The sequence below is a fragment of the Salvelinus fontinalis genome, chromosome 6, assembly GCF_029448725.1.
Source record: "Salvelinus fontinalis isolate EN_2023a chromosome 6, ASM2944872v1, whole genome shotgun sequence".
In the NCBI taxonomy this organism is placed as follows: Eukaryota; Metazoa; Chordata; class Actinopteri; order Salmoniformes; family Salmonidae; genus Salvelinus; species Salvelinus fontinalis.
This window is the reverse complement of record NC_074670.1, coordinates 49,803,437-49,827,940: the sequence shown is the minus strand read 5'-3', so window position 1 is coordinate 49,827,940 and position 24,504 is coordinate 49,803,437. Positions and strand designations below refer to the sequence as shown.

Sequence of the window (24,504 nt, the reverse complement as noted above, 5' to 3'; positions counted from 1 at the left end):
GTGCCCCCAGGCAGGTCAACTCTTTTTTTATAAGGTGAATAAGAACTGATTGTGTTGCAGTTAACGATCATGGATGTGCTTACTCATGCAAAAGGCCCTCTCCTTTCGGCACAGTGGAAAGATTTGAGAAGCAAATGTAGACTACATTATTTGAATAAGAGGCCAGTCCATCGCCCTCTCATTTTGACGGTATGGAGTAGTAAATGACATACTAAAAAGGAAAGATGGGCCTAGTTCATAGATTTTGCTTTGAATCAGTGGACTGTATAAGCATTGAGCCTACTAGCCTATCCACTCAATTGCACTTGTTAGCCTACCATGAGTGATGTGTGGACATACATCACATCAACCTGGGACAGTCCTTGTGTGCACCCTAAGGAGCCAAGCTCTGGTCAGGGCATTCTCTCATTAGCCAGTGAGAATGGCGTACGACCTGCTGTCGCTGACGTATCATCCCGGTGGCTCTGGAAATAGCCCAGGCTTAGCTCTTGAGTGAATGTGTCCCCAGTTCTCATGGACAAGATCTGCTGTCTGTGTGTGTGCGCACCCTCATCACAGTTGTGCCCGGTGAAGGCAGTCATTGTTAGACCGTGCGGACACATTACACTCCAGGCATCTGCAGTACTGCACTTCCTGCCAACCAAGTAACACCCAGCCTGTTACTGCTGCAGCCGGGGTCCTGGAGAGAGAGAGAGAGAGAGAGGGAGCGCGAGTGTTGGAACAACTTCACTGACCCACTGAACTTACTCGTCGTCTGACTGGTATGTGTGTGTGTGGTGGGTGACGCTTTGAACAGGAGGCACCAGTGCAACGGTCAGTCAGCATGGGTCTTCTTTAGCAGTGAACCAATGTTCTCAGTTTATTGTGAAGAATAAGGGGTTATGAAGTCGGGTGGATATCTGAGTACCCTTATGCCTCATACTGTTATACAAGCTCATTGGTGTGCATTACCCATAGTGCCTTGAAGTTAGACATTTGCTGGTTGGATACTGGTGGTTTTGGCCGTCTGTGAACATAACTGCAGCTGCATGTTAGTGCAGGCTGGCCTGCTTCCTGTTTATGACCATTGACTGGCCTCTTCCAAGACAGGAGCCCCGTGGAGAGTGGTCTCTTACTGCCTCCCCTAACAGCTCTGCCTGGGGCTGTTCCCTAGCCTAGCTAGCCTAAACCAATATAGATGGGTTAGCTGACAACGTCAAATTATGTGCACGCTTCAATGGGGAAGAAGTCTGTATTGCTGTGATTCTGGATGGACAGATAGCAACAATGACAAGAAACTGCCATGTGGGGAATTGTAAGTGACTTGTTTAATCTTGTTCTTGATACCATGTCTTGTTTTGAGGTATTTTGACAGATTTCATGTCAATGCTATTATGGCAAAAAAAAATGCTTGCTAGCTAACCAACAACTGTCACCTACAATGTTTTTTAAAGACAAGTGATCATTGTGCAAATGTGTTTGTCTCCAATGTTTATTGAAAATAGATTGTTGACATGTAACCCATTATAAGCCAACCTTGTATGATTTTGCCCAATAGTTATCGGTTTTGTTGCTAAACAACCAACCCGTCTATAGCCAGTCTATTTACTATGTTGCGTGTGATTTATAGAGAGCTCTGTTCAAAGCTGTTCCTGTACTATATCCTAACTGCCTAATAGGATAAGTTCAGGTACTTCAGACTAATCGGTTAAGGAGTTTCCCCCTATCGCAGCAATGTGGTGCCTCCGCAGCTAGCAAGCAAATGCTATATAAAATGGAATGTCCTCTATGGTCTGATGCAGGAAAAAGTAGGTTGTTTTCAAAGGATAGTGTTTTAGTTGTGGACATAGGCTAGGCAGGCAAATCTGTTGTGTATCCTAATGGTTTTCCATAATACAGTCACCATTGACTTCTGGTTTAAAAAACACTACCCACGTTCTGGCCCGGCTTTGTGCTGCGTCAGTCTGTCTGATTTTCTGCAGCCAGCCCATTCAGGTCTAATGTATGCTTATCGACGCAAATCTCCATAGTGATGGAGAGATGGATGCAGGTGCCTTCTTCCTCCCCTCGTCAGCTCTTCTCTGTGTTCACAAGGACACAGGGCTCTATGTTGACCTTTTTACAAGGATGATGTGTGCACACAAAGAAATGTAGAATCCTTAATTTTTCTAGCCGCACTGGTGCTCCTACATTTTAAAATGGTCGCACTGTAGAGCCCTGGGACACCTGGCTCTTTCAGTTCTACATTACGTTGACATGTATGGAGAGAAAGACCTGGATCAATACATAGTTTGACAATTTTTTTCAAATTGGCTTTGAAAAATGTATGGTATCAACATTCTCATGGGGTAGTAGTAGGGTTAATGGGTATGGACTGAAGCATAGTTGGGTGTAACCAGGGACTCAGTCATTAATGTTGATATGGTGGACTGTAATTTGCATCCATCGTAATGGAGCGTGCCCACTATTTGCCCACTGCCCTCCTTTTTTGAGTGGATAGAAGGATGGTGACTCTGACTCGGTCTCCTTTTTCACATTCTGTGATGATATCCTCAGCCTGCTCTTTACTGTGTCTGCTAGGGCAGACTACACCAAGGCCTAATCACGCTATCACACACAGGTGATCATTAAGGATGGTTCACTAATACATTACTGAGATATTGCTGCAGCTTTGTTTGCCGTGTTAGGTTTGTCCTCTTGACTAGCTCCTATTGAGATACTCTGTAAAGAACAATGGCTAAAGATGCACATCTATTCCAGTAATATTGGGAGTGGAGGAGCATTATTTGGGTAAAATAAAAAATGTCCCCATGATTTAACTTCTAAGTGGTCCGTCAGGAAATAATGTAGGAACGTGTCATAGCTATAAAATTCTTGTCTCTGGTGATTGTGTACCACACACTCACATTTTATAACACTTTTAAAACAGTTACCTGAATTCCAGATCGTCAAATCAGCCAATAGCTGGTATGGGCATAGTTGTCGAGAACACATCCATCCATTTTATATCGTCATGACAAAGTGTATATTTTGCTTAGATGTGCTTAAAGATAAACTTGTTGTTAATCCCACCACAGTGTTCGATTTCAAAAATACTTTGCGACGAAGCACACCAAACGATTGTTAGGTCAGCACCTAGTCACAGCCAAAGAGAGGAGTCACAAAAAGCAGAAATAGATAAATGTATCACTAACCTTTGATGATCTGCATCAGATGACACTCATAGGACTTCATGTTACACAATACATGTATGTTTTGTTCGATAAAGTTCATATTTATATCCAAAAATCTTAGTTTACATTGGCGTGTTATGTTCAGTAATGTTTTGCCTCCAAAACATCTGGTGATTTTGCAGAGCCACATCAATTTACAGAAATACTCATAATAAACATTGATAAAAGATACAAGTATTATACATGGAACTTTAGATAAACTTCTCCTTAATGCAACCGCTGTCAGATTTAAAAAAAAAAATATATATATATATATATATATATATATGGAAAAAGCACACCATGCTATAATCTGAGTACAGCGCTCCGAGCCCAAATAAGCCATACAGATATCCGCCATGTTTGAGTCAACAGAAGTCAGAAATAGCATTATAAATATTCATTTACCTTTGATCTTCATCAGAATGCACTCCCAGGAATCCCAGTTCCACCATAAATGTTTGTTTTGTTCGATATAGTCCATCATTTATGTCCAAATACCTCCATTTTGTTTGCGCTTTCAGTCCAGTAATCCAAATTCATGACGAGCAGGTCAGACAATTTCATTACAGTTCGTAGAAACATGTCAGATGACGTATAGAATCAATCTTTAGGATGTTTTTAACAAATCTTCAATGTTTCAACCGGAGAATTCCTTTGTCTTCAGAAATGCAATGGAAAGCAGGTCGCTCTCACGCGAGCGCGCATGTTCAGCTTATGCCAGACACCTGACTCAAAGCGCTCTCCTTCCCTCATTCTTCACAGTAGAAGCATCAAACAAGGTTCTAAAGACTGTTGACATCTAGTGGAAGCCTTAGGAAGTGCAATATGGCCAATATCCCACTGTATATTGGATAGACAAACCTCAGATTTCCCACTTCCTGGTTGGATTTCTTTCTCAGGTTTTTGCCTGCCATATGAGTTCTGTTATACTCACAGACATCATTCAAACAGTTTTAGAAACTTCAGAGTATTTTCTATCCAAATCTACTAATAATATGCATGTCTTAGCCTCTGAGCTTGGGTAGCAAGCAGTTTACTCTGGGCACCTTATTCATCCAAGCTACTCAATACTGCCACCCAGCCATAAATTAACCTAAACAGTGTACCAAATTATTGAACTACGTTTCTCTAAGTACTATGTCGCAATGCGCTGTGTCTGTGGGAAATGAAGATGTAACAGAAAGGAGATGGGTATCCCATTGGGCAATATAAGGAAAATCGCCCCACCAAAACTGACTGTCAACTCATCACATTCACCTAATGCGGTTGCTAAGCTAATTGTCACGCAATCGCTTCTGAAAGTCAGGATATGAGTCTATTTTGCAATGTTGTACTTGTTCATGAAATGCATGCCAATGTTTGTTTTTTGAGCTAGCACCAAATTGATTCCCATTCACTCATTGGAGGGCTCTCCTTGTCCCAGAATGCACTGCGCATCCCATTGACGATGCATGGGCAACGTACACAATGGGTGTTAATACAATACTAATGGAGTTTCCCATCTCTTCAAAAGTTACTCTGTGGGAAAGAAATGTGCTCTGAGCAGAGATGAAATGCAAGTTGAACTCGGTGAGAGACTTCTAAATTAATAGTGCAGATTTTTACAGTAGGTAGCTACTTCCCATGCTTTGACTTTGGTATTATTGTGTGTAGCTATGTTGTCTAGCTAGCCAGCCCAGAGAGAGCATTGCATTGTGGGTTTTGTAGTAGACTTGAGCTGCAACAGATTTCCAAAAACGATTTTCACATGTTTCTACCAATCATGCTATAATGCCAAAATGGATCATTTGTTAACAAAAATAGTTTTCAATGTAACACTAACACTGTTAATCATAGGAATTAGTGGTTCGTGGTGGATTATCCCTTAATATTTTTTCAGTTCTCTTTGGCACTGCGCTTGGAATTAGTGTGAATTTTGAGGCTTTGGTCCACAGTGAGCCAGATATAAACCCTTGTCTGGTCTCTCAAGCTGTACTCTGCCTCGCTCAGCAACAGTTGCCATGCGACAGAGCTGCCTAAGCCTTGGCAGGGCGAGGAGGACACCAGATGAATAGTGTTGTAAGAGTCACTTTAAGCCGATGTGAGGGTAACTTCATTTTGTGGATGATTCATAAATATCTGCACAGACTTGGATTATATCTTTTCTCCCCTATTTGGTACATCCAAGAGCTGTGTATTTGCGAAAGTTAATCTAATTTCCCTCCACCTGTGTTTCTCTCCCCTGTCTATTCCCCTGATGGAAAGGTGGATGTTTATATTGTCGGCAGCTCATGAGACACTACTTAATTGTTAACCCTAAATGTGTATTCGAATACTGAGCATGAATTAAACTACCCCTCAGTTTCTAGAGGCAGTGGGTTGGCTAACTAGTGCATAAGCTTATGAATGCTATCGTCATTCATTAACTCCTTTTCATCTACTTTTTTAATCACTTAACCTGGGATTCCCACCCAGTGACGTGTTACCTTGTACCCCTGGACATCGACTTGGTATTGGTACCCCTGCTATATACCTAATTTATCGTTACTCATTGTATATCTATTATGACTTTTATTACGTGTTTTTACTTCATATTTGTCTTTTCTCTCTGCATTGTTGGGATGGGCCCATAAGTAAGCATTTCAGTATTAGTCCAGACCTGTTGTTTACGAAACATGTGGCGGGGGGGAAAACATTTATTAGAGGAAAAGTAAACTGCCCTCCATTTCCTGTGGGATTAGCAGGAGACATTCATTCATTCATCCATGATGACCTGCATGAAAAATATTGATACTGTTTCAGGGCTCAACATTAATGCTTGTTCTCTTGTCAGTGTCAAGTAAAAAATAAAATGTCGGACAAGAAGAATTTAGATATAAAGGCATACTTTATCTACTTCTGAGTCAGATGAACTTGTGGATACCATCTTTATACCTCTGTGTCCAGTATGAAGGAAGTTGGAGGTAGTTTCACGAGCCAATGCTAACTAGAGTTAGCGCAATGTATTGGTATCTGCTAGCAAATGGTATCCACAAGTTCATCAGACTCTGGGGAAGTAGATAAAGGGCCCCATTGCCAAAATCCCGAAGTATCCCTTTAAGTTGTCCAAATGGACAAGTTTTAATAAATAACACAAATCGCCATATCAAACGATTAATCTGTTCAGAATTGGATCAGAGGCCAACATTGAAATAATATTTAAATGAATAAAGAAGCCTACATGTCAGTGTATGTGATATGCATATTGACTACAGCCTCATGTACAAACTGATGCTCACTTGAGGGATGGGCCAGAAAATGTTGCCAAACTATGAGACTTTAAATTACAGAAATATAGGCTAAATGTCAGTCATGTTTGACAAGTATAATGAATGATAACTAACATTAACGTCTATGGGTTTGATTCTGTCGCCATACTCGGCACAGTTCATTCAGATCAAATTGTCACAAGATCAGAGAGTGAAGAACAGTGCCTGTTGCACATCGCCCACCTTGAATCTGATTGGAGGTGGTCAGCATTTTGAAACTATTTAACCATTAACCTGTCTGGCACCGGCGTTCCGCTAGCGGAACTCCTCCCACATTCCACTGAAAAGGCAGAGCGCGAAATTCAAAAGATATTTATTGGAATATTTAACTTTCACACATTAACAAGTCCAATACGGCAATGAAAGATACACATCTTGTGAATCCAGTCAACATGTCCGATTTTTAAAATGTTTTACAGCAAAAACACCACATTTATGTTAGCTCACCACCGAATACAAAAAAGGACAGACATTTTTCACAGCACAGGTAGCATGCACAAAGCCAACCTAACTAACCAAGAACCAACCAAACTAACCAAGAAACAACTTCATCAGATGACAGTCTTATAACATGTTATACAATAAATCTATGTTTTGTTCGAAAAATGTCCATATTTGAGGTATACATCAGTTTTACATTGCAGCTACCATCACAGCTACCGTCAGAAATAGAACCGAAGCAGCCAGAGTAATTACAGACACCAACATCAAATACCTAAATACTCATCAAAACATTTCTGAAAAATCGATGGTGTACAGCAAATTAAAGACACACATCTTGTGATTCCAGACAATTTTTCTGATTTAAAAAAAAAAAAAAAAGTGTTTTACAGAAAACACAATATAGCATTATATTAGCTTACTACAATAGCCTACCACACTGCCGCATTCATTCATCAAGGCACGTTAGCGATAGCAATAGGCACGTTAGCGATAGGGAATAAACCAGCAAAAGATATTAATTTTCACTAACCTTCATAAACCTTCATCAGATGACAGTCCAATAACATCAGGTTATACATACACTTTTGTTTTGTTCGAAAATGTGCATATTTAGAGCTGAAATCAGTGGTTATACATTGTGCTAACGTAGCATCTTTTTCCCAGAATGTGCGGATATTTTTACAACACTCAACTATTCTGACCAAATAACTATTCATAAACATTACTAGAAAATACATGTTGTATAGGAAATGATAGATACACTAGTTCTTAACCTGTTGAGGACAGAGGGCGCTGTTTTCACTTGGGGAAAATCGTGCCCAATTTAAACGGCCTCGTACAATATGCATATTATTATTGGATAGAAAACACTCTAGTTTCTAAAACCGTTTGAATTATATCTGTGTGTAAAACAGAACTCAAGTTGGAGCAAACTTCATGACAGGAAGTGGAAAATCTGAAATCGATGCTCTGTTCTAGGGCCTGCCTATAAATGGGCTTCATATATATCAGTATACATGCACTTCATACGTCTTCCACTAGATGTCGACAGGCAGTGAGAGAAGAAATGGAGTGTATAACTTGATCTGGGGTCGAATAAAAGCTCTCGGCATGACGTGTCACCAGTTTCCTGTTTTCTGGAGAGCGCGTGAAGGGACCTGGTTTTGCCTTCTGAAAAGCGGCCGTTATAGACGACTAATATCTCCGGCTTTGATTTTATTTGATACATGTGACAATATCATCGTAAAGTATGTTTTTACAATATAGTTTTATTAGATTGAAATTTATTCGGGACGTTAGGCGTGTTGCGTTGTGTGCCTTTGTTCAGGAAGGAGAGCTTCGCGCTACTTTGCTAGCTTTCCGTGCTAATTGACTGGAGAAGAGGACATTCTAAATCCAAACAACGATTGTTCTGGACAAAGGACCCCTTGCACAACATTCTGATGAAAGATCAAAAGTTGGACCCATTTTATGATGCTATTTCATATATCTGTCGAACATGTGAAATAGTCGTTTGCGCCCAGATTTTGGGTACTCTCTCGCTATAACTAAGCTGTATGTCGTAATGAAGTTATTTTTAGAATTCTAACACGGCGATTGCATTAACTTAATTGTTTAAAACCTTGATGTTTTTGTCATTTTATGAACCATGTCTTGTTTCAAAGTAGACTAGCCAGAAAACGACCATGGAAATGTTGAGGGAATGCGTTTAGAAACACTTCATGCCTTTGAAACTAGCATTTCTCTCATGTTCTATGTTTCAAATCAACATTATTTTATTGTCCAGCAGCCAAAGGCACAATCCTACTCATATTAGTAACCCATGCTAGTTGCTGCATCTTTAGAGCTCCCCTTTTTTCTTAATTTCTAACTTGTATTTTCAGCTCTGTCACATGAAACTGCTCGCTCGTGCGGTGTGATTTTGACAAGTGTTTTTGGCTAATTGCAGTTTGGAACCTTCACGTGTAGCCTACAGCCATGTACACATTTCTGAGCTTATAATATGAAGAAATACAACTTCATCAACATTTTAAGCTAAACTGTCTGATCTGTTGCATCAGCCTCATTGCTTTTGAAAATGTTTTGTTGTGCAGTGGTTGTATGAATTTTGGATCTGTTGTCCCTGTACCTAGCATCGAATATGGTGGCGACACAGTACAGAGGCTCAGAGAGAATTCCACCGAATCACTTTTTTTACAGCCTCTTGTAGAGTACTTTTGAAAGTTAACCCCACGGTATGTCGACAGTTTTGACAGAGGGTATCACATCTGCTGCAGACGCAGTTGAGCTTATTTCTCGAGTCGGTTGTTTGAATGGAGCTAGGAGTGTTCATGTTTCCAAAAAAATTCTCCAATGGCAGCAGCGGTATGAGAACCAGCACATTCTTGAACATGCGGTACGGCTTTCCTTAGTACTAAATCCTCGTCGACTCACTGTGCAGTCAGACTCAGCATGCTCATGGGGCTGACATCGCTGGTCCAAATGTCAGTTGTGAAGCTAATAGCAGTGACACCCATAACAAGTAGCTCATAGATGTGCGTTACAACAATACTATGTAACTCCGGTAGGGCAAAATCTGAAAAATGGCGCATACTTGGTAGTGTGTACCGGTGCTCGACAAGTCGGTGCAAGCCAACATCATCCACGAGAGCGAGCGGTTGATTTTCAAGGGCAGTGAATTCCATTATCTTGGTGTTAATGGATTTCGCCTTTGAGTTGTCTCGCTTAAATTTTCTTACCCTTTCAAATGAATGCTCGACTTGAACTTGTTTAGTTATTGGAAGTGTACGCTTAGTATTTTTCAGCTTTTTTTCTGTGTAGCGCTGTATTTTTCATGGTGCCACTACGTCATCTACCTACGTTATATAGGTATGCACGTCAGCTTTGACATCGGTTTTGCACATTGGCGTTAAACTATACATCGGGCCGATGTTGGCTTTTTTTAGCTAATATCGTCCGATTCCGATGGGCTTACCGATATATCGTGCATCCCTAGGATTTGGGCCCATCTGGGAGCAACATTATAGCCTTAGCGTCCGTCTCATTAAAGAAAAAAAATCTTTGAGGTGAGTAATCGCTGTTTTGATATCCAGAAGCTCTTTTCGGTCATAAGAGACGTTCACAACAACATTATGTACAAAATAAGTTACAAAAAATGCGGATAAGCACAGAAAATAGCACAATTGGTTAGGAGCCCATAAAACGGCAGCCGTCCCCCTCTGGCGTCATTCTGTTGAGTTTAGTTTTTTGTCCTATTGACTACATCCTATTGCTCTAGTCTGTGAAGACCAATGGCTAAAGATACACATCTATTCCAGTAATATTGGGAGTGGAGGAGCATTGAACGTTGAGCTCCATTGTCTGTCACTGTTTGAGGTGTTCTCTCCAGAACCACACTGATATGGGCTAATGTAATGCTAAAGGGATGTAACATAATCCTCTTCTATAGTCCCCTTTATGTTCCTGATTGAGTTTCCACTCGCTGTTAACCTGCCTTTGTTTTGTTCATATCCGGCTGATTTTTTTTTTTCTCCTGCAGATTCTCTTCCTCCTTATGAGCTTTTCTGTAATATGCACTCCCGCTCCCGGTCATCCCACTCAGCAGAAAACAACAGTATGAAACAAAGCATGGCAGTGAACACAGTGTACTGTCAGTGTCACTTCTTGTAAGGAGAGCCATCGTCACCACCACTCCCCTATTGTCACCTACTGTCTCAATGCAGACGGGTAGGGAGAGGCAGAGGTGCTGTGGGAAGTAAGGATCACGGTTCCTTTCTGTTGCACTAACATTATTGTTTGCATGTGACATCATAAAGAGCAGTGAGAGGGGACCGGTTTTGTGTTGACTTTGTTCTCCAACAGTCTGAAAGGTCCTTTTTTGTGGTCTCCTTTCCTGTATTCTTCCCTTCACAATCTCTAATCTAACCAGATAGAGCATCACCGAAGCAGCAGTTGAAAATTCCAACCTGTCCTTCATGACCGCCACTGATAAGTGGAAGGACAGGTTGGAGTCAGGAGGCTATTTCAGACTATTGGCTTGAGCTTGATCAGCAGCCAGAGTGCTATCACATGATGACCCCTCTGTCAGCAGTCTCACAATACTCCTAACACAGCGGTGTAATCTACTTAGGTAGCACTTTGAAATATTTGTATTTAAGGAGTTTTTGGGGTATCTGTACTTCACTACATTCCTAAAGAAAATAATGTACTTTTTACTCCATACATTTTACTTGACACCCAAAAGTTACATTTTAAATGCTTAGGGGGACAGAAAATGGCCCAATTCACACACTTATCAAGAGAACATCCCTGGTCATCCCTACTACCGCTGATCTGGCAGACTCACTAAACACAAAGGCTTTGTTTGTAAATGATATCTGAGTGTTGACGTGTGCCCCTGGCTATCTGTAAATTTAAAAAAGCAAGTAAATGTTGTCTGGTTTGCTTAAGTCATTTTCTATTAAGGTATCTTTTTACTTTTACTCAAGTATGACAATTGGGTACTTTTTCACCACTGCTGACACACACATGCGCACACACATTTTTACGTACTGGGGACGAGGAAAGAGCTGCTACCAGGGCTCAGAGCTGTTGATCACGTTCTCTCCACCTCTTCCCTCTCTCCGTTTCCTCCCTGCCGGCCTAGTGCCTTGGCTGCCGTGATAGGCTTAATATAGAGGCCCCGCTAGCAATAGGTTACAACTTTGAATGGAGCCATTTTGGCCATGCTGAGTGGGGCTCTCTGATGTGCCCTATGGAGGTCTAGGCCTCAATGTTTTTTAGTCATTTGCCCAAGTCTGAAACCAACATTTAACCCTTACCCCTACACTAAAGTGTTCCTCATCTGACTGATCCTTTAAAATCCAGGGATGTCTGCATAGGGTGGTCACTTGAATGCTGGGAACTGGGTGTTTCGAGAGTTTCACAGAGCCCAGTGCACAGCAGCCTGGCTGACCGTTGATGAGAGGGGGCAGGGGGAGGCTGAATAGCTGGATTGTTCTGTAGCTTTAATTCCTCTGGATCTCTCTAGAACATGCATTCCTATGGAGGACAAACAGAGCACAGAGAACCACCTGCTCTAGACTGCTCAGCAGCTTGTTATTCCAAAGGCATTTTCATTTCATTAGACATTTCATCATGCTATTCTAGACAGCGTGACCTGACTTTCTCTCTGTGTGTCTTTAGCTGCATCTGCGCAGGCGCAGGCAGAGGAGCGGCGCAGCCTAGCAGGGAACAGCCCAGTGCCTGTATCCCCTGCAACAGCAAACACACCATCCAACACCACTGCAGCGAAGTCTCCCCGGCCAGGTAACAAAATATCCCCAGCCTGCTGCATCTGCATTGTCACACACAAACAAACAAACAGGGTACATTCATATGCATATATTATGCATACCTATAGCTTAGGCCTACACAAACGAATACACACCCACCACCAAAACAACTCGTATGTCTCTCCCATAGCCTCTGCCAGAGTTCCAGTGTGGAGGCTTAGCTAATATTTGATGTCATTAACCATGTGGTAAACATGACGATGGCTCAGTAGTCATAAATTAGGCCTACCTGTAATTCATTGCCAAGTAGCCACAGGCTTTTATTTATATATATTCCTTATTTCATACAGGCTTTTAACTACACATCTGTGTCTTGTTACCTGGGTTATAATGAGTGACACTTATCACTCACACGTCACACCGCCATGTCATTGTGGCTTAATGCCGCATAAACAGTGCTGTCAACTGTTGCAGTAATAAGGTGATGACTCAAAGGGCATTAATGTCATTCATGATGAGCACATCTGCCTGTCAAGTGATTAACTCACGGTGACCCTGCAGCACATCATAATCCACCGCTGATTTTCTGCCCATGCCCACACTATTTCCACTGTGTGTGTGTACACACTTATGTGCATCTCTGTGTGCATGCAGTCATTGATGGTGCTGCACTAAGGATAGACGACCGGCTTCGAGTGGCAAAAGAGAGACGAGAGGAGGCCGATAGGCAGCAAGGTAAGAGCTCAGTCTGAATGGTGGGTCCATTTCTATGGGTTGGTCTTAGTCCATCAACACGTTCTACTAGCTATTAGCTAAGGTCTCAGGAGTCCGGCCTGTACGCCATTCTCTTTAATGGGCCCAGTCTCTGACCATTTCATTCCTTATCTACTCATTGGATTAGCAACATACACAAGTGTATACACTACAAGTTCCTGTTAAGACAGGAAATGCCTTCTATATAGTGGGACTTTACTGGGAGATTTAATTGGGTGGTGATTTTGACCACTGGGCTGGTCACAAAGTAAACAAACCAATGTGTTTTCCCTTTTTCTCTTCACACTGCGCGCGCACACATGCCACACCTAAACACACACACGCCTATCCAGCTGCGAAGGACTCTCAGATCCTGGAGAGAGAGCATAAGGCCAAGCTGCAGGTGGCGCGTCAGATGGAGGAGCGCCAGAAGAAGCTGGACGAGCAGCGCAGGAAGGAGGAGCAGAGACGCTCGGCTGTGGAGGAGAAAAGGAAGCAGAAACAGGAGGAAGAGAAGGTACGGGTCCCTGGGGTCCTCAACACCAGGGTGGCGCTACAGATACAGCTCTTGTTTTGTGGACTTTCTGTTGTCAATGGCGTAAATGTGTGCACTAAACTGGAGCATGTCGACCTCCACAGTAAGCGAAAATAATGTATTTGAATTGGGGCGGATGAACTGCAGCGACTAATCAGATGTGCAGCTATCACGAGTTGACTATTTTCACTGCTCAGGTTCATGGGATTTTATGGTGTAGCCTAATTGGCAGAGTTAATGCTATGTCTCTGTTAGAGCATGAGTGAACAACTTGTTATGAATGAAACCATCTCCTGTTTTTGCTTCTTTTAATTGGCGTCTGCTGCAGGAAACTCATTCCCTCAGTGTTCTTATTCCAGCCTGATTGGCACTAGTGACCTGTTGCTTTGCACCACTGCTAAGCAGACAAATGCAACTCTACCACCCCAGAACAATGTAGTGTTGGTATTCAATATGAAAGACTGAATCGTTTAAAACATTACAGGGGTATTATTCTTTGCTTCATCTAATATCACATTATCTAACGTTGTCATCATCCCCTCTTGTTTCACTATGATCATATTGTAGTGATCTGTTATTGTCAGACTGAAAACAGCATTTCTCTTTGAGTTACCGACTCACCTCATTCTGGGACGTAGGCTCATATTGTCACCATTATCCCTTTGACCCTGTTTATTTGGGTTTGGGAGACCCAGAGTATTACTTTGTCATGTGAATGACTTTGCATTCCTCCCCCCCCCCCCCCCCCCCCCTCTTCTCCTTTCCCCCTCTCTCTCCCCTTCTCTCTCTCCCTCTGTGTGCTGCAGGAGCACTATGAGGCGGTGATGCGGCGGACCCTGGAGCGCAGCCAGAGAGTGGAGCAGAGGCAGAAGAGGTGGTCTTGGGGAGGACTCTCAGAATCAGACAACCGATCCGGTAAGGAATCCTCCTCCGTACCATTCCACTCTGCTATATACCATATGGATAGGACTGCTAAGTGTATAGGACTCATGCATGTAAGGATTTATGGTTTCCTGTTTGTCTGACAGCGGACGCTGAAAAACACAGGTCGGTTAAAACTTGCTGACTCATCCTCAGAGTGACTGGCTCGTTATTGGTTTGCTGTCAGCTGGAGTTATGTTGATTACGCATCGGTATATGTTCTGCGTATGTCCAAGGCTCGCTTAATGACATTTCTCAACATTTTCAATGTTTTTCTTTTGAAGTCTGAATGCCTTTAAAAATAATTATGTATGTATGGAGCATACTCTTAATGTGCAGTGAGCAGTAGCATAGCTGCTATACTATATCTCAAACCATGTTTTTCTTTAATTTATTGTTCATAATCATATAGGGGCCGTTTCCCACACACAGATTAACCCTAGTCCTGGACATAAAGTATAATCCAAGAGAATCTCAATTTGAAAGCTCTTAGTCGAGGATTAGGCTTAATCTGTGTAAGGGAATCCGGACCATACTTCATAAAACCAATGTTCATATTATAGGTCAAAAAAATATGTCTGTTATCAGGCCATTTGACCCTTATGTGGTCTGATCCCAAAGAGCCTCATCCGAGTCTTATGTGAGCTTGTTTCCTAGCAGCTGTGTTGTGGGCGCTGACTGTCAGAGATGGAAATCTACTGATTGTCAGCTAGCCCTTTTCCTCCTCCTCAACACTGCCCCTGTGGGCGGTATGTGTCTGCTCCTGTCTCCCCGCTGAGAGCCTCTTTCCCCCCCCCCCCCCCCCCCCCCCCCCACAGGAGACCCTGACGCAGGCGCCGCCTCTCCAGTAGCTATAGTAATCTCCCCCGCGTCTCCAGAAAAGCCCCCCAGGACACAAAGTGCAGGTTAAACTGGTTGATACCTGTCCTGTACCCACAGCAAAGCAGCATGGACTGGCACTGTTATGTTAACCACCAGCCCTTATCTTACTCACTCACTGCCTCACTAATATCTTCCTTGTTCTCCCAGGGATGGGTTGATGTTGCTTGTATGCACAGGTCTAGGATCATCTTACGCTCCCCCAATCCTGACATTAACCATTAGTGGGGAAAATGCAAGGCTTACCTTAGATCAGCATGTATGGGCAACTTCACTGTCACTTCTGTCCCACAAGCCTTTGGACTTCCTCGTTTTCTTTACTCACTCACTTTGAAGCACTTCCAGATGAGGGGTCACATGGAGGTTCAGCTCTCTGAGCAGCACTGCTGTTGACTGTTTAACACCTGTGCCAGCTAATGTTGATCTCTTGACTGTTCACCTGTGGTATCTATTCCGTGGATTTTTTTCCCTTCTGGCTTTTCAACTCTTATCACTAACTGCTGTGCCTGCCTATGAACTGAAATGGCTTTGGTCTGCTACTTGTTCTGTTATGAAAATGTATTATATGCAGTAGTGCCTTAGTTCATTGTTTGTTTTATACATGGACCCCACCGGTGTAGTATGCCCAAGAATTGAGACTAAATGAGTGAATGTTGGTTGCAGGTCATTAGGACTCTGTAGAACCCTGTCCTCCACCCCCTCCCTCCATGTCCTTTCCCCTTCTCCCAGTCTCCCATTGGTCAGTCTCCTGTATAACCCCCTCCCTCCCTTCCTGTCTCTCCCTCCACCCCTTAGTTGACAAGCGCTCCACTTCCACCATGAACCTGAAACAGCTGTCTGAGGCTGGCATTAACAAGCGCCTGTCCTCCTCCTCCGCCACCCTCATCAACTCTCCCGACAAAAGTAAGTCCCCTTCTAACCCACCTGCTTTCCATCCTACCCTCCACCCAGCCACCGTCTCAGCCCACTGTCACTGTTATTGTCACTGCGTTGACCCTCTCCTTCCCGTGTCCAGGAGCTGAGTGACAAGCCAATCAGCGGAACATTAAGAGACTGGTAAACCAATGCCTTGGCTCGCTGTCTCTGACCTCAACCAATGATCAACCCAGCATGAACTTGTGATTCCATTGCATCCATTTACTGTTCACCTTCAGTTTTGTAGTGCATTTTGTGACACAGTGAAGTGTCAATGAATCATAAGGAGTGCCCCAAAGCATCAGTGACTCATTTGTGAACTCTTCTATCCTCTTCGGTAGTCTTTGTACTGTACCTTCCTAATGCTAATGCAATTCATCCTGGTTTGATTCACAGGGAATTGCATTGTTTCTGACCACCTCAGAGAAGAAGAATCATTCTAGGTCCAATCGTTCTCTCTCCACAGCTTCCTTTTCCTCCACCGTTGCCAAGGGCCACTCACAATGTTGTCTGTCCTCTCTCGCTCTCTGATATTGTTGATTTCTCTCCTCCTTAACCTGTCTCTGTGTCAAATTCCACTAGCCTGTTTCCTTTTTCACCAGGGTTAGGAACACATTCTGAGAATGTCGGCACATTTATTTTGTAATAGCAATCCCTGTGACCTTGGGCCTTCCTGTGGTAGGATGATGGGAATTGTAAGACCAACTGCAGCAATATTTCAGTGTTTATGTCCCTCTTAAGTAGAAGGGACAAATTGCTAAGACCAACTACAACAATGTTCCTATGACTGTTATTGTGAAGGAGACGGAAAGAGAAATGGCTGTGTCACTGTTTCACCCTGGGTGTCTACTCGTTGTCTCTCAGGTGCTCGTGTGAGGAGTTCATCATTGAACCGGTTGCCTAGAAACGACAAAATCGACCTATACACTCAGCCCAATAAGGAAGGCAGGAAAAAGCTTCAGGTGGAACAGACAGGTGCATATTAAGGCCCTCCTTTACATGCTCTACACTCCCTCTAATAGGTCTGAGCAACCATTGCCTGGTGTGGCTCTGAGGCTCCTTCCAACCCACTGGGCAAAGACGGCAATCCGGCGCCTATTCCACGTTGATTCAACCTGTGCCCACTGGGAGGCCCTCTTTCAGCACAGTAAACGAGTGCTGAAGATATTTAAGATAATTGACCTAGTCTTTGCAAGTGTTTTAGTTTTTTTGCATGTTTCTCAGATCTAGATGAATGTTTTCTTGGGACTGATTAGTTGATCGATGCAGGCTAACACCATGGACTACTGTGGTGCTAGACGACATGAAGCTCTCTACCAAGAGCGCGCCAGTAACCAGATTATGACCAGTGCAATGGCTGTGTTCCTTCTGCTCACATGGAACATACAGTGCAATTTAGCCACAGTCCTACTAACATGGACTTTAAGGCCAATTGATTTGTACTGTAATGAGAACAAAATAATGCTAAATAACATTCATGTGGTTCTTGAGGACTTTTAGGGGAGCTTGACCCGCCCCCTCTGTCCCTGATAGGCTGTAACCCCACTCTCCTGTCTGTAGGACCCTCCCTGAAGAAGAGAAGCTCCTCCCTTACACGAGCGGGAGGGGGCAGAATGCAAACCCCCTCCAAGCTCGACAAGGGGACGACGGACGACCAAGGTGGCTAGCATGTACCTATTTTATATTCTCGTCGTTGTCTGCATCGCTCGGGCCTCCTCTTTTTGTAATAACAAGCACGCATCTCCGCAGACATTTTGTCTTAACTCAGTTCGCTAATGTTCAGCTCCTAGCGGTGATTTGTATGCGCCAGCTGGGGAGGTGTACCCAGTTGCCGCTACTGTTGTCGTGCTGTGATTGTGAAGTGCAGCAGCCTAGTGCTTCTAAACTTCCAAACCAGCCTTCTCCCATTTTCCTCCACTCTTTGCCCCTCTCTACACGTGTGCTCTTTTCCAGCCAACACCGCACACACTTGTCTGTCTGCCCCTCGACAGCCTCTAACCTACCGCCCAACTCCTGTGTCTCCGTCTATCCCTGGTCTCGTCCAGGGGCTCTCTCTGGTCCTCGTGTCGCTAACTCACCCACTCCTTTGTCTTTCTCGAACAGATCCCTCTTATATTGTTGATCACCGCTGTGTTTCGCTCACAGATAATCTTGTCTTAACCTCTCTCTCTCATCGGAGCTGCTATAAACCAGAAATACCTCCTTTGTGCTCCTGACTAACACAATGTTTTGTTTGTCACAATGGGTTTGTTGTTTTCCCTGCAGATGACGTATGTAAGCAAAGGATTTGACACGTGTGGTCTTGTGCCCCAGCGGTGTATGTCAGTGCCATACCACTGTAGCTAGTGTGTCGAGCACTGGCATGGCCACTGACCCGTTGGAATGCTGTGCTACTACTATTAAATGTGTTGTATGCCTATGTGTTAACCATATCTCACTCCATCCGACCATACTGTATATCAATTGAGGTCGTTCTTCAAAGTAACTATCTCATTTGCGTTCTTTCTTTTCCCCCAACGCATTTAAGCCAAAACCATGCCCCGTTATTCAGAGGGGCGTTCAACAACGCTTTGAGCGCTCTCCAAGTCCGGAAGTGAATATCTTTGTATTGCAAAATTTCAGTCACTGATTAATAACGTTTGCCCTTGTATTTTCAAGATTGAAAAATATACTAAAATAATGTTGTGGACCGAGCTAGCCGTTTGCGTCCCTTAACGCTCAGACCGATTCAATAGCTGTAGCATAGCGTATTCGACTAATTGTTAAATTACACTTTCCATCCTTAACTTGGAAGGTCACTGTCTCTGCGCTGGTCGCTTGTGAGTGAGACACCGCTAGCTAGCCAATGGGAGCGTAGTAGAACGCTCCTCTGAATAACGGGACGTGGTTTTGGCTTAACTGCGTTGGGGAGAAATAAAATACGCATCTCATTTACAGGGCAAATTGTTTCTCAGTGATTTGACGTTTTGTGAGACTTAATGTACTGTTCAAATATCCTTCAGCCTTTCAGTTTGAGTCAATAAGATCATCTTTGAATGTCTCATACTGAGTTAGAAGAATCCCACAACGAGACATCTATGTCTGTCCTTAAAAGCTGGATCCCTTCATTAACTAGACAGGGGAAAACTCACCCATCCCCAACCGTTCCTAACCATGTTCCCTGAATTATCCTGTCCTCTAATCAGTCTGGAGCTACGCGACTGACAGTTGGAAGGGGCTGGCTCCATGCTTTTACGGGCTGGCCCACTCTACCCCTCACATATTAGTCTGTCTGAAAAAGATGTCCACTCTGTTAGGGAGCCTGAAGGAGGCCTCGATGGAAGTCCCTTCATCCAAAGTGCCAAAATGGAAACAGCGCTTATAGCCCATTTTACTTTTACCTTTCTGTTTTTGTTTTTCATCCTTTTGTAACTGGGATACTGGGATTCCAATGGAACCAACAGTATTCCGTCATTGCATGAGATCAAGAGCTCTCTGTTTTTACTGTCAGACTCACTGTCTCCTGATAACGTGCATAAGTGATCGGTACACCACTGTCTTTTCAAATGCAGTGGGCAGGGCATAGAATTACTGCCTTAGTTTGGCATTTTTCGTTTGACTTTAAATTCTTGTTCTTCCCAAAACAAAGCACTGAGTCTGTACAGTAGAAACCTAAGAGTACTTGCGCACTCTTACGTTGAGCCCTTACCTCCATGTTCCCTGCCCCCCTATCTACCCCATAGCACACCCCCTTTCCTATCTGTGGACTAAGCTCACTAACACCCTTTTTACCCCCTCTTCACCAGGGACACACCTTGATTTGACCTCATTGTACCTCACTTGTTGTCCTCTTCAGTTGCTCGACAATCACTCTGGGTCTGTCTCAATACTTTTTCATGGCTTCCTTTCCTGGTCTCCTTGTCCTCATGACCACTGGGTGGAATGGGTGATAGGACTAGGTTTCCACAGGGAAGCCATTCAAGACTATTGCAACATGGGCTTGGTTTCTTATGTTTATTCTCTCCTTTTACAAGTGGAAATCACATGGTGACCCCCACCCAAAACCCCTTTCCGCCCCTTTCTTTGTGTGACCCTCACCCCCCCCCCCCCCCCCCCCCCCCCCTCCTCTCGCCTCCTTCTTTTTCTTGTTTTGGCTCCTTCATTTTGGGGGGGGGGGTTCTGCTCATTCTGGCCGTGTAGCTCGCAAGCCCCTGGCGAGCCCCGTGGACGGAGGGTTCCTCAGTCGCCTGCTCACCCCCACCCAGGCCTCACTAGCTAGGAGCAAGAGCACCGCTGCCCTGTCGGCCGAAGGAGGCGATGCCCCAGGTAACCCCCACAGAGGAGACCCCCTGTAGAGCTTGAGGGACTCAGCAACGCACAGGGACCCCCCCCCAACTCTGCTTCTGGGCTCCATTATATCACCAGCTACAGTATACGATAATAGCCCAAAATACACACCCCTGCCCTGTTACATCATTACCCAATAGCTATAAAACACCCAGATCTCCCCCCACCCCAGGACCCTATTATGTCACTAGATGTATAGAAATAGATCTCTAGCCCAGGCCCCTGCTGCTGGCTAGGCAAATCCTTTGAAGCAAACTGTGGCCCCTTGTTGTTTTTGGTGGTGGTTGATGTACAGTGGTGGCTGAAAGCTATAGTCCTGCGATTTCGATGTTGAGGGGCCCTGCTTGCTTAGTGGTACAAAACTTGCTTTACAGTAAAAGTACACTTGTGATCACAAGGTTGTGTATACATATGTAGATTGGTGCCACACACACATGCACTGCTCACATGCACTCAGCTCAGGCACAATTGTCTGAGGATGGAGCCCTGGGGAACAGGGTCCATGCTGGAGGCTTTGCACTAAGCTGCTTTCTTGTTGGCCCAGTGCTGGTTGCGTGAGAGAGAATGAGTGTTGTGGTGGTTGTGTGCTGGTAACTAGTAATGATCCCAAGGAGCTGGGGTCTTGCCTAGAGGAGCTTCTGCTCCAGTCCCAGTGTTACCACTCTATTCTATTAGTACATTGCCTGTGGAATACCTGTTACAGAATGCACAGTTCAGGTGGTCTTACTCATTTGACCTAAAGGTAGTTCAGCCCAGATCATTGACTTCCGTTGACTTGCTACACCGGTGATTTTAACTCTATTTGTTAATATCGAATGTGCTGTCATGGGAATACGTCACCATGAGGAAGTGCAGAAGCTATGAGATGTCTTCCATACTACTTAGGGATCAAATGACCCCTATCTAGAGGCTCTTCCTCCACTTACCTAATGGATTTAACCCCCTGATCACATTACCTGGGCTGAACCCATTAACCCTATCCTCGGAGATGGCTGGTTGAACATGGTTGAGTGGCTTGGTTGGCCTGCCATGTGCTGCATAGTGTCGTAACGAGGTGCTGATTTGACAGCTGTGCAGTGCGTATCGACAACCCATTGAGACACGTTAGCTGGTATGGATTCCCTCCCCGCTAATAATTATAGCCCCAGAAACATGACGCACCAGTGACAGTTTATGGACAGGGAGCGTTAATTTCAACAGCGCATCCTTTATCTCTACTGCTGCTCATTCAGTAACCTATCAGGATGAGTTACAGAGCATATCTGGGAGTAGGGATTGGCAGGTTGAGAGAGATCCCTGGGCCTCCGGATTACCACTGCTAATCCCCCAATCTGACACAGCAAGCACCCAGCTACAGTAGTAAGAACCTGTGTTCCAAACCACAGACCAGCTTACACTGGCTCTCTATGAAACAGACTCACTCAGGTTTACTCATTAGCACCCTTTTTAGAGAGGCTAGCTAGGTAAGCCAAATATACTGGAGTTCTCTATGGTGTAGCTGACAGTTGGCATACAGAATTCTTCCTGAAGGACTTCTGTCATATATTCTACTGTTTTGATTTGGATTGAATTCAAGATGGAAGGAGTAGTGGCACTGGTGTACTAGGCTAAGCACTAAAACGCTCTTTAAAACAGGAAATGCTGATAAGCCTGAAATGATCCGATTTTTTTTTTTCAACGAATGGGTACCAACCATTAACGTCATCCTCCAGCAGTTGCGGTGCTTCTAGACTAGTGTGAGCGAGGTCGGCTTGTGCTGCATTGGTGTGATGGTTGTGTGTGTGTGTGTGTGTGCACTGTTTGCTGTGGCGGTGTACTCAGTGCCGTGTTGTGTCAATGTGTTCAGCTTTGTGCAGCACCAGAGCTTTAGCACCAATCAGGGGATGTCAGTCTGCCCCCCCCCCCCTCCAGCCCTGCCACTGCCAGCCTAGCCCCGATGCTTCAACAACCAACCGTGTGCTACCAGTGCATAATCTAACAATATGCCATGTTTTGTGCTCTTATCCCCCGAACCATCCTCTTTCTACTTTTATTTTCTCATCTCTCTTTATCTCTCTCTCTCTCTCTCCATGCCTCTGCTTTGCTCACCCAACTCGGCTGCTTTTACCCATGCTCCCATTGGCTGGCTTCCCTGCGCTGCGATGACTGTGTCCTTTACCAGAGTGTCACCTGTGTCCTCGCTCAGCCTCGGCCAGCCCCCTGCACCCGGTGCAGCGAGGACCCCTGCGCAGCCGCAGTATCGACCGGCAGAAGAGCGCCGCCTCGGCAGACCAAGTGGACCCCTCACTGGTGAGACCTCGTAAATGTGGAAGACAGACTTGGCATGAATAGAATGGACGTATGGAAGACAGACTTATTAATAGAATGGACATGGGATCTGATGCATTTGTCAAGCACTAAGAATGGCAAAGCCGAGCACTTTAACACCTGATAGGGTTGGGTGTAGCTAGTGTGTTCATGTCCATGGTGGCAAACTGATCATTTTTATTTTAACTAGGCAAGTCAGTTAAGAACGTTGTCGTGTCTCCACTGTGTAAATGTATCGCCATAGTAGCCAGTGGAAATACAGTAGCTACATAGTCTCTGCACTCTCAGTAAGTACATTATACTTATTATTATCCCAGATGCCATTATTCCAGATCATCAAAAGCCGTTTCAGGTATGAAGTCCACAGTGGAAGTGTATGCCATGTAAATGTGTGTGGGGTATCTTTCCCAGAAGCCCGTATGACACCAGGATAATAAAGTTACACAAACAAGGTGCTTAAAGCCATGATAACACTATCTCTCCGACCCTGCAATGATACGGTATCAGGAAAATACATCCTGTGGACAAATGGTACTGGTTTTATATGCACACATCCTGTATGATTTGCCAGTCAAAGCAGCCCTGTGGGTTATCCATCCACGATATTGATCTGAGAGCAGTGTTCTCTCAGGATCACATTGCTATCCCACGGCTCAGACCGAGTCTGAATTGAATCCTTTTTTTATTGTCTGTTGGGGTGAAGAGCTTTGTTCACTAGAGGAGAGCGTTGCTCACTCTTGCTGCATTAGAGATGTCTACCAAACAAGTAAATAAGATGCAACTATACTGCATTCAAGATTTAGGCCTTAAGTAGAGTCATTGGGCATTAGCAGCATCATGCTGGCCTCGACGTGTTCCATGAGCCTGGGGGAAGCTCTTTGATTGGTTCAGTGTCCTCCACTGCCTGGCTCTCCCTCCCTGCCCTTCCTCCATGGTCCTTCATGCATATGAAGTAGCGCTATTGTCTCAGAAAAAGACAAAGGAGCCCGCAATAGGCGGAGTACAGTAGTGAAGTGGAGCGGCTGGGTCAGGCAATGCAAAGCAGGACAGACCGACAGAGAGCAGGCCACACCCTGAGTCTGCCCAGGGCTGTGTCTCAATAGCCTGAGGTGGCTTCCTCATCTCCTTTGCTCTTTTCCTCCACCGACTGACTATGAGCAACTGGACAGGTGAAAGCCAATTCCTGGTAGGTAGCCTCTATTGTTTTGACCCAGTCTGTGTTTTTAAGATCAGCAAGGATAAATGAGAAGATAAGGATATGAAGCTTTGGTTGTCCTTTTCAAGGAGAGATGGTTCACAGTACAGCCTACAAAAGAGATTGCAGAGAGAGACAAAGACACTTGTGTAGGTATCTCACCAAGGCTTTGCAGGGGATACCTCTAAGCTATGGAGATGGTATGTGAGGAGAAAATTGGTGATATTCAGAATGCACGTTTAAGGGAGTCATGCTGCTTCTATGATGCGGGCAGACATGCCAGTGTCTTTGCGTGTGTGCTTGTCCATACACTCATCCTCTGAGTGATTAGCTAGTGTAAATCTCCAGTGTGCGTGTGGACGGAGTGTACTCTGTGTGTGGACGGAGTGTACTCTGTGTGTGGACGGAGTGTACTCTGTGTGTGGACGGAGTGTACTCTGTGTGTGGACGGAGGGTACTCTGTGTGTGGACGGAG

The 24,504-nt window shown here is 44.4% G+C and overlaps 1 protein-coding gene across 6 annotated transcripts in view; it reads left to right on the top strand.

Annotated features, from left to right (window-relative positions):
• Positions 1-24,504, top strand: part of map7d3 (MAP7 domain containing 3) — a 39,448-nt gene that overhangs the window by 2,404 nt on the left and 12,540 nt on the right. The window contains exons 1-11 of one of the 6 annotated variants that reach the window (XM_055926868.1): positions 1,117-1,294; positions 12,110-12,232; positions 12,853-12,933; positions 13,305-13,468; positions 14,293-14,401; positions 15,226-15,312; positions 16,082-16,189; positions 17,066-17,176; positions 17,762-17,860; positions 20,381-20,506; positions 22,689-22,816. In XM_055926868.1, coding sequence (XP_055782843.1) covers positions 1,267-1,294; positions 12,110-12,232; positions 12,853-12,933; positions 13,305-13,468; positions 14,293-14,401; positions 15,226-15,312; positions 16,082-16,189; positions 17,066-17,176; positions 17,762-17,860; positions 20,381-20,506; positions 22,689-22,816 — 1,164 coding nt within the window. In that variant the 5' untranslated portion in view covers positions 1,117-1,266. Of the gene's footprint in view, positions 1-1,116; positions 1,295-12,109; positions 12,233-12,852; positions 12,934-13,304; positions 13,469-14,292; positions 14,402-15,225; positions 15,313-16,081; positions 16,190-17,065; positions 17,177-17,761; positions 17,861-20,380; positions 20,507-22,688; positions 22,817-24,504 lie in introns of those variants that run through there. The other 5 variants (XM_055926867.1, XM_055926869.1, XM_055926870.1 and 2 more) reach the window with 5 other exon arrangements.